The 11166-nt window shown below is 30.6% G+C and overlaps 1 protein-coding gene across 1 annotated transcript; it reads left to right on the forward strand.

Moving 5' to 3' along the window:
* Window positions 1-217: 217 nt before the first annotated feature.
* LOC100241718 (rust resistance kinase Lr10-like) lies at window positions 218-4007 on the forward strand. Its single transcript, XM_019218428.2, has 3 exons — window positions 218-997; window positions 2666-2695; window positions 2787-4007. The coding sequence occupies exons 1-3, from the start codon at window positions 301-303 to the stop codon at window positions 3500-3502; spliced, it is 1443 nt and encodes a 480-aa protein (XP_019073973.1). The 5' UTR covers window positions 218-300; the 3' UTR covers window positions 3503-4007.
* The last annotated feature ends 7159 nt before the right edge of the window (window positions 4008-11166 follow it).

Genomic DNA, 11166 nt, shown 5'->3' on the forward strand with positions numbered 1-11166 from the left:
TTATTTATTTTATATAAAATTAAACAATTTTAAAATATATAAATTTTTAACAAATTTTAATTATACTTGATTTTCTTAAAAAAAAATTCTTATTATTTTTTCTTCTTTCCTTCCTTATTACTTTCCGTAGTCATACAATCTTTCCGATCCGCAAGATCACAAACTTTGACACCTAGTACCTAAGTATTGAATAATTTTGTCAGAGATTAAAATAAATAAATAAAACGCTCCATTTATTAAGAAGATGCAAAAGAAAGAGTAGAGCTCGTTCCTCACTCCTTTGCAAAAATTCCAAATCTAATGTCCATTGAGGGGCTCATCAGCAGCCTGCAGTACTGCAGAGGAGACTATCAGATGAGCATTTCCTTGAAAATGGTATTCCTCTATCTGTGTTGCTGCTTGACTGTAATAATTAGTAGTTTTGCAGAGACTGGAGTGAGCCAAGATGAGTGCATGGTGTCACAGAGTTGCAGCCTCCAGGGCCCCCCCATCCTTTTCCCATTCCGGCTTAAAGGCCACCAGTACCCAGACCACTGTGGCTGCTCTTTGTTTGAGCTCTCCTGCACACAGAGGAATCAGACGATTCTAGAGCTGCCAGACTCAGTAAACCTCTTGGTGAAGGAAATAAATTACAGATCTAAGGAAATCCTTGTTCAGGACCCTGATAATTGCTTCCCAAGGCAGTTTCGTAATCTCCATTTAGCTTCCTCTCCCTTCCAGTTCTTGGATGATTACTCAGAGCCCCTCACCTTCTTCAAATGCCCTTCAAGAAACAGTACTACATATTATGATGGATCCTCTGTGTTACCCATCCCTTGCCTTGGAGGGCCTGGCTTCCAAGTTTATGCTGCTTCTTCATTGGGAAACCCCAGTGACGCGTACCTACCATCTTGCAGCAAGATGTACAACGTCGCAGCAGCTCCTTATTTCGTTATTAGGTCACAGGTAAATGCTACTCAGCTGAAATGGACCAAGTTGCCACACTGCGAAGCAGAAGGTAAGACATGCAGCCCCACTGGAAATTAACTGTTGATATACTATCTCAAATCAAAAGTAGTTTTGTTAAAGGTGGTGTTTGTTTTTTTAACCTGAATATAACTTGAGACTTACATCATTTGTTTTTATCTTTTTGTTCACTTATTACTTATTTTAAAAAAAATTTGATTGAATAAAAAGAACTAAAATCTTCTTCTAAATACTAAAATTAAATCATAATAACTAATTTTTTTTTACTATTTAAAACTTAATAGAAATAAAATATTAAAAAAAACAAACAACTTAATAATTTAACACGATTAAATACTATTTAATCTTATGTTTTATTTAGAATTAAGTTTAAAAAATCAAATATTTCCTAAAAGTGCAATTGGTGATGTTTTTCTTCAAAATGCTTTCAATATAGTGTTTTTTCTAACAGTATTTTAAAGATAATCACTTAACAAAAAACATTAAATATGATTTTTTTTTATGTTTTTCAAATTTTACCAAATGTGTGAATTTTTTTCAAAAATACTTTGTAGACTAGAAATGATTTTTAAAAACATTATCAAACGGACTCTAAGTTTGATTGTTCAAATATAGTATAACACATGATAAGACATTGAATAATATATCATATTCCATGGTTGTATAGGATAAGTAATAAGATTTATTATTTCAACTCTTTTTATATTCCTTAATTCCCTATCCACGACTATAATAATCTCAAATTGAGGAATGCCATGTACATATCTATTAAATTAGTATTTTATGTTTCTTATCAATTTTCTATATTATTCATTTTATAACACAAGTAATTTTGATTTAAAAAATTTAATTTTTAATTAAAGAAAGAACTAAAAAAAATATATCATAAAATAATTCAAACATATATATTACTTAATATAATATATAAAAATCTATCTTCTAAATTTAATAATATAATATGATATAATATTTTTATTTATAAATTTTACATATTTCAATCATAAATATATTTTTCATTTTATCTTTTAGTCTTTTCACAAATTAAATAGAAGTGTAACATAATATATCATATTTGATATAATACCCCAAGATATCATGAGTTTGTATGTGAAGACACTTCAATATAATTGTAAAGAAAGTGAAAACAAATTTGTTAGGAAATTGATGCAGAGTCATGGAATGATGATCACTATTAAACTGCATTGTCACATTATTCTTTTCTAAGTATTTACTTAAAATTTGATTGTTCGTCATTAAAAATGGCTGCAATGTGTGAATTTGGATTCATTTTTCCTTTTAACCAAGAAGAACAACTTCCTCCTATATGAGTAATTGCTGCAAATTGTTGGCTAGGATGTATATTAATATAGCGTTTAGCTTTTATATTTTTCTGCCACAAAATAGATTGAACCAATGTGATCAGTTGATGAAGACTGTCCACCCAAGACAACTATACATGTGACAAAATGGGGATTAATGATCTGGTGGCAATTTTAGTACTTCAAGCCTAGGGAAAGTTCTTTATCAAAGACCCTGGCACAACTAAAATTAATTGACCTCAAAAATGAAACTAGAAAGGCATAAGGGTCACAAATTAGAGACAAGGCTGAAAATCAAGATGCAGTATACATATACAATGTCAGTGATTTTTGTTTATTTAATCAGCCTGACAAACTAATAATTTTATTTCCTTTTACAGGTGCAACAAAAAAAAAGTTAATTGTTATAGGTAATTTGCAGTAACTTGGTTGCTTTTCCTTCAATCACTAAAAGGAAAATCGATCTTGACCATTTTTATTATTTTTTTTTTCCATATGCAGGTGAAATCCTTGGTTCCCTTTTTCTTGTGACACTTGTCTTTGCACTCTACCGAGTTTATAGCTCAAATGAATTGAAAAGACAGCACAAAATAAAGGTTATAAAGTTCTTGGAAGATTACAGAGCCCTCAAGCCCTCAAGATACTCTTACAATGATATTAAGAGGATTACAGATGGGTTCAAGGAAAAATTAGGTGAAGGAGGTTATGGAACTGTCTATAAAGGAAAGCTTTCTAATGAAATTCTTGTTGCCGTGAAGATCTTGAATTATTCTAATGGAAATGGGGAAGAGTTCATTAATGAAGTGGGAACAATAGGTAGAATCCACCATATCAATGTTGTTCACTTGATTGGCTTCTGTTCTGATGGGTATCGAAGAGCTCTTATCTATGAGTTTTTATCAAATGAGTCGCTAGAAAAATTCATATTTTCAAACCATTCACTTGGTTGGGAAAAGCTTCAAGATATTGCTATAGGCATAGCCAAAGGAATTGAGTATCTTCATCAAGGATGTGATCAAAGAATCCTCCATTTCGACATCAAACCTCACAATATTTTGCTAGATCATAATTTTAATCCAAAGATATCTGATTTTGGTCTAGCCAAATTGTGTTCTAAGGAGCAAAGTGCAGTTTCTATGAGTGTAATTAGGGGGACCATGGGTTATATTGCACCGGAAATGATATCTAGGAATTTTGGCAATGTTTCCTACAAGTAAGATGTTTATAGTTTTGGAATGTTATTGATTGAAATGGTTGGAGGAAGGAAGAATATAGACACTACAGTAAAGAACACTAGCCAAGTATATTTTCCAGAATGGGTTTATAATCGTCTGGATAAAAGGGAAGAGTTGCACATTCCGATTGAGGAAGAAAATGATGGTGAAATAGCAAAGAAACTATTAATTGTGGGACTTTGGTGCATTCAATGGTGCCCAACGAACCGTCCTTCCATGAAATTTATTATTCAGATGTTAGAAGGAGAAGGAAACAATTTAAGTATGCCTCCAAACCCATTTACTTCCATGGGCCCAACAAGAACAAGTCCAAACATGCATCAACAAGAGTTGACAGTCATCTCAAAAATAGAGTAAAAAGATAATTGGTTATGTTTCTATTTTAGTGTATTATGAGCATGTAAATTACTTAGTATCATGTTGTAATAGTTCATCAACGTAATCTTTGTGTTTAATGGCAATAAACTCAGTGATATTTGGCAACAAATTAGGTTTAAGAAGCTTTCCCAAATATTATTCAAAATATAAGCAGTTTTGAGGATTTTTGTTCTTCAAAAGTGGGTTGTGAAGCTAATAAACTACTCCTGAGGGGGTTATTATCATGTAAAAGAAAGTGTGCTTTTGGTAGCTAGGAATAGGAATGTAAATAAGATAGGAAAACAAGTGAATCATATTATGATATAGAATTTAGGAATCAGAATTCTCACAAGAGTAAGATTTAACTTCCATAACAATGATTTTTTTTTATTTATTCCCATTCTAAAATAACAATCCAATTAAATATATTTTTTGGTACTTATTTTTCCATGGCAAAAAGAAACCATTAAAGGAATTGGTCAAGCATTCTACCTTTCACTCCTTGTTAGATACGTCAACTTCCAAGTCCAGCTTTTTGGTCGTCAAAAATGTGTTTCTCCATCATTTTATTAGACAAATACTATTAACTTTTTTCTCATTTCTACATTGACCGTCATTACTGATATATATTTTTATGTCATTAAAATCAATTCTTTTGAAAATAATAACATCCATATTTCAATGCTTGTTTTTCTAAGGCAAAAAGAAACCACTAAAGGAGTTGGTCAAGCATTCTACCCTTCAATCCTTGTTAGATACATCAACTTCCAAGACCACTTTTAATTCGTCGAAGACGCGTTTTTCCATCATTTAAAACAAATACTCTATACTTTTTTCTCATTTCTTCATTAATGGTGATCGATGGTATATATTTTTATATTATTCCAATTAATTCTTTTGAAACCAATAATATCCAATTTTCGGTGTTTATTTTTCCATGGCAAAAAAGAAAAAAGAAAACATTAAAGGAATTTGTCAAGCATTCTACCCTTCAATCCTTGTTAGATATATCAACTTCCAAGCTAACTTTTTGGTCATCGAAGATGCATTTCTCCATCATTTAAGACAAATGCTCTCAACTTTTTTCTCATTTCTACATTGACCGTCACCATTGGTATATATTTTGATGTCACAAGACCAATTAATTCTTTTGAAAACAGTAACATACATTTTTTAGTGCTTGTTTTTCTCTGGCTAAAAGAAACCAATAAAGGAATTGGTCAAGCATTCTACCCTTCAATATTTGTTAGATACATCAATTTCCAAGTCTAGCTTTTTGGTTATCGAAGACGCGTTTCTCCATCATTTAATTAGACAAATTCTCTTAACTTTTTTCTCATTTCTACATTGACAGTCACCATTGATATATATTTTTGTCCTTAAAATCAATTCTTTTGAAAACAATAACATCCATATTTTAGTGCTTGTTTTGGGACAAAAAGAAACCATTAAAGGAGTTGGTAAGGCATTCTACCCTTCAATCCTTGTTAGATACATCAACTTTTAAGATAGTTTTTTCAGTCGTCGAAGACGTGTTTTTCCATCATTCAAAATAAATGCTCTAAACTTTTTTCTCATTTCTTCATTAATGGTCACCGTCGATATATATTTTTATATTATTCCAAATAATTATTTTGAAACCAATAACATCCAATTTTTAGTGTCTATTTTTCCATGGTAAAAAGAAACCATTAAAGGAATTGGTCAAGCATTCTATCCTTCAATCCTTGTTAGATACATCAACTTCCAAGTCTAGCTTTTTGGTCGTCGAAGATGCATTTCTCCATCATTTATGACAAACGCTCTCAACTTTTTTCTCATTTCTACATTGACCGTCAGCTTTGGTATATATTTTTATGTCACAAGCCCAATTATTTCTTTTGAAAACAATAACATCCATTTTTTAGTGCTTGTTTTTCTATGGCTAAAAGAAACCATTAAAGGAATTGGTCAAGCATTCTACCCTTCAATATTTGTTAGATACATCAATTTCCAAGTCTAGCTTTTTGGTTATCGAAGACGCGTTTCTCCATCATTTAATTAGACAAATTCTCTTAACTTTTTTCTCATTTCTACATTGACAGTCACCATTGATATATATTTTTGTCCTTAAAATCAATTCTTTTGAAAACAATAACATCCATATTTTAGTGCTTGTTTTTCTGGGACAAAAAGAAACCATTAAAGGAGTTGGTCAAGCATTGTACCCTTCAATCCTTGTTAGATACATCAACTTCTAAGATAGTTTTTCAGTCGTCGAAGACGTGTTTTTCCATCATTCAAAATAAATGCTCTAAACTTTTTTCTCATTTCTTCATTAATGGTCATCGTCGGTATATATTTTTATATTATTCCAATTAATTTTTTGAAACCAATAATATCCAATTTTCAGTGTCTATTTTTCCATGGCAAAAAGAAACCATTAAAGGAATTGATCAAGCATTCCACCGTTCAATCCTTGTTAGATACATCAACTTCCAAGTCTAGCTTTTTGGTCGTCGAAGATGCATTTCTCCATCATTTAAGACAAATGCTCTCAACTTTTTTCTCATTTCTACATTGACCGTCACCTTTGGTATATATTTTTATGTCACAAGCCCAATTAATTCTTTTGAAAACCATAACATCCATTTTTTAGTGCTTGTTTTTCTATGGCTAAAAGAAACCATTAAAGGAATTGGTCAAGCATTCTACCCTTCAATATTTGTTAGATACATCAATTTCCAAGTCTAGCTTTTTGGTTATCGAAGACGCGTTTCTCCATCATTTAATTAAACAAATTCTCTTAACTTTTTTCTCATTTCTACATTGACAGTCACCATCGATATATATTTTTGTCCTTAAAATCAATTCTTTTGAAAACAATAACATCCATATTTTAGTGCTTGTTTTTCTGGGACAAAAAGAAACCATTAAAGGAGTTGGTCAAGCATTGTACCCTTCAATCCTTGTTAGATACATCAACTTCTAAGATAGTTTTTTCAGTCGTCGAAGACGTGTTTTTCCATCATTCAAAATAAATGCTCTAAACTTTTTTCTCATTTCTTCGTTAATGGTCATCGTCGATATATATTTTTATATTATTCCAAGTAATTATTTTGAAACCAATAACATCCAATTTTCAGTGTCTATTTTTCCATGGCAAAAAGAAACCATTAAAGGAATTGGTCAAGCATTCTATCCTTCAATCCTTGTTAGATACATCAACTTCCAAGTCTAGCTTTTTGGTCGTCGAAGATGCATTTCTCCATCATTTAAGACAAATGCTCTCAACTTTTTTCTCATTTCTACATTGACCGTCACCTTTGGTATATATTTTTATGTCACAAGCCCAATTAATTCTTTTGAAAACAATAACATCCATTTTTTAGTGCTTGTTTTTCTATGGCTAAAAGAAACCATTAAAGGAATTGGTCAAGCATTCTACCCTTCAATATTTGTTAGATACATCAATTTCCAAGTCTAGCTTTTTGGTTATCGAAGACGTGTTTCTCCATCATTTAATTAGACAAATTCTCTTAACTTTTTTCTCATTTCTACATTGACAGTCACCATTGATATATATTTTTGTCCTTAAAATCAATTCTTTTGAAAACAATAACATCCATATTTTAGTGCTTGTTTTTCTGGGACAAAAAGAAACCATTAAAGGAGTTGGTCAAGCATTGTACCCTTCAATCCTTGTTAGATACATCAACTTCTAAGATAGTTTTTCAGTCGTCGAAGACGTGTTTTTCCATCATTCAAAATAAATGCTCTAAACTTTTTTCTCATTTCTTCATTAATGGTCATCGTCGGTATATATTTTTATATTATTCCAATTAATTTTTTGAAACCAATAATATCCAATTTTCAGTGTCTATTTTTCCATGGCAAAAAGAAACCATTATAGGAATTGATCAAGCATTCCACCGTTCAATCCTTGTTAGATACATCAACTTTCAAGTCTAGCTTTTTGGTCGTCGAAGATGCATTTCTCCATCATTTAAGACAAATGCTCTCAACTTTTTTCTCATTTCTACATTGACCGTCACCTTTGGTATATATTTTTATGTCACAAGCCCAATTAATTCTTTTGAAAACAATAATATCCATTTTTTAGTGCTTGTTTTTCTATGGCTAAAAGAAACCATTAAAGGAATTGGTCAAGCATTCTACCCTTCAATATTTGTTAGATACATCAATTTCCAAGTCTAGCTTTTTGGTTATCGAAGACGCGTTTCTCCATCATTTAATTAAACAAATTCTCTTAACTTTTTTCTCATTTCTACATTGACAGTCACCATTGATATATATATTTGTCCTTAAAATCAATTCTTTTGAAAACAATAACATCCATATTTTAGTGTTTGTTTTTCTGGGACAAAAAGAAACCATTAGAGGAGTTGGTCAAGCATTCTACCCTTCAATCCTTGTTAGATACATCAACTTCTAAGATAGTTTTTTCAGTCGTCGAAGACGTGTTTTTCCATCATTCAAAATAAATGCTCTAAACTTTTTTCTCATTTCTTCATTAATGGTCATCGTTGGTATATATTTTTATATTATTCCAAGTAATTATTTTGAAACCAATAACATCCAATTTTCAGTGTCTATTTTTCCATGGCAAAAAGAAACCATTAAAGGAATTGGTCAAGCATTCTATCCTTCAATCCTTGTTAGATACATCAACTTCCAAGTCTAGCTTTTTGGTCGTCGAAGATGCATTTCTCCATCATTTAAGACAAATGCTCTCAACTTTTTTCTCATTTCTACATTGACCGTCACCTTTGGTATATATTTTTATGTCACAAGCCCAATTAATTCTTTTGAAAACAATAACATCCATTTTTTAGTTCTTGTTTTTCTATGGCTAAAAGAAACCATTAAAGGAATTGGTCAAGCATTCTACCCTTCAATATTTGTTAGATACATCAATTTCCAAGTCTAGCTTTTTGGTTATCGAAGACGCGTTTCTCCATCATTTAATTAGACAAATTCTCTTAACTTTTTTCTCATTTCTACATTGACAGTCACCATTGATATATATTTTATTCCTTAAAATCAATTCTTTTGAAAACAATAACATCCATATTTTAGTGTTTGTTTTTCTGGGACAAAAAAAAACCATTAAAGGAATTGGTCAAGCATTATACCCGTCAATCCTTGTTAGATACATCAACTTCTAAGATAGTTTTTCAGTCGTCGAAGACGTGTTTTTCCATTATTCAAAATAAATGCTCTAAACTTTTTTCTCATTTCTTCATTAATGGTCATCCGTCGGTATATATTTTTATATTATTCCAATTAATTTTTTGAAACCAATAATATCCAATTTTCAGTGTCTATTTTTCCATGGCAAAAAGAAACCATTAAAGGAATTGATCAAGCATTCCACCGTTCAATCCTTGTTAGATACATCAACTTCCAAGTCTAGTTTTTTGGTCGTCGAAGTATCACAAGCCCAATTAATTCTTTTTAAAACAATAACATCCATTTTTTAGTGCTTGTTTTTCTATGGCTAAAAGAAACCATTAAAGGAATTGGTCAAGCATTCTACCCTTCAATCCTTGTTAGATACATCAACTTCCAAGCTAGCTTTTGGGTTGTTGAGAATGTGTTTCTCCATTACTTAAGACAAATGCTTTTAACTTTTTTCTCATTTCTACATTGACCATCACCATCGGTATATATTTTTATTTCATTCCAATTAATTCTTTTGAAAACAATAAAATCCATTTTTCAATGCTTGTTTTCATTGCAAAAAGAAACCATTAAAGGAATTAGTCATGTATTCTACTCTTCAATCCTTGTTAGATACATCAATTTCCATGTTTAGCTTTTTGGTTGTAGAAGACGCGTTTCTCCATCATTTAATTAGACAAATGCTCTTAACTTTTTTCTCATTTCTACATTGACCGTCACCATTGATATATATTTTTATGTCATGAAAATCAATTCTTTTGAAAACAATAACATCCATATTTTAGTGCTTGTTTTTCCATGGAAAAAAGAAACCATTAAAGGAGTTGGTCAAGCATTCTACCCTTCAATTATTGTTAGACACATCAACTTTCAAGCTAGCTTTTCGATCGTCGAAGACATGTTTTTCCATCATTTAAAACAAATGCTCGAAACTTTTTTCTCAGTTCTTCATTGATGGTCACCATCGGTATATATTTTTATGTTATTCGAATTAATTCTTTTGAAACCAATAACATCCGGTTTTAAGCCTATTTTTCCATGACAAAGAAACCATTAAAGGAATTGGTCAAGCATTCTACCCTTCAATCTTTGTTAGATACATCAACAACCCTATAATGTTTTTCAATGCTGACACCTTCCTAAGCGATTCTTAATTCCCAATAATTTTTTTGAAAATAGTTGCACCCATTCTCTCACAAAAGACAAAAAGTTATTGGTCATAGATTCCTAGTGTTTAGTTTTTCTAATTGGCATTTTTGGACATTATCTAGGCCATAATTTTTTTTTTGAAATTTTTTTTTAGGCCTGTTTCTCCATGGCAAATATGAAATTACCAAAGTAATTAGTCTAGCTTTTCAATCATATCCTGGTTACAGACATTAACTACCTTATAATATTTAATGTTTCTACTTGACACTTTTCCAAATGGTTCACCCCAATAATTATTTTGCAAAAACTCACTTTTCATTGTTTAGTCCTTCTAATTGGTACATCATAGATGTTATTTCTTTCTTTTTTTTTTTGTAAATTTCATGGAAAACTTCTTGGTGCATGTTTTTCCTTGGAAGATTAATAATAAGGACCACTTAAGGAATTAGATAAGCCTTTACATCAACTACCCCACAATGTTTTAATGTTTGTGTTCACACCCTCCTACTCTTAGGTCTTATGAAAGCAATGGCAACCATTTTTTCATTGGAGACAACAAACTAACATCACTTAAAGAATCATTCAAACCCTTTTTTCTAATATTTCTTAAAGGCTTGTCGGTGGAAATTGATAAGGTGTAAAATATATAATAATTGTTTTCAACTATTTTCGATGATTTGTTTGAGGAATATTTTAAAAAATAATTATTTAAATATAAAAAATGAGTAAAAATGAAGTAATACAAATAAAAGTTGTTTTTAAAAATATTTGAAAATATAGAAAATAGGTTAGAGAATATTTTATGTTTTTAACAAATTTTTATTTAAGAAAAACATTATTAAATAAATATTTTGAAAACATTCTCCAACAAGCCTTGAATACCTGTTTTTCATGGAAAGTAAGTCAAGTTTAAATGACTACCATTATTTCTATCATTTCTGGATCCATCAACTGCC

Source organism: Vitis vinifera, chromosome 16, assembly GCF_030704535.1.
Source record: "Vitis vinifera cultivar Pinot Noir 40024 chromosome 16, ASM3070453v1".
NCBI classification, from domain to species: Eukaryota; Viridiplantae; Streptophyta; class Magnoliopsida; order Vitales; family Vitaceae; genus Vitis; species Vitis vinifera.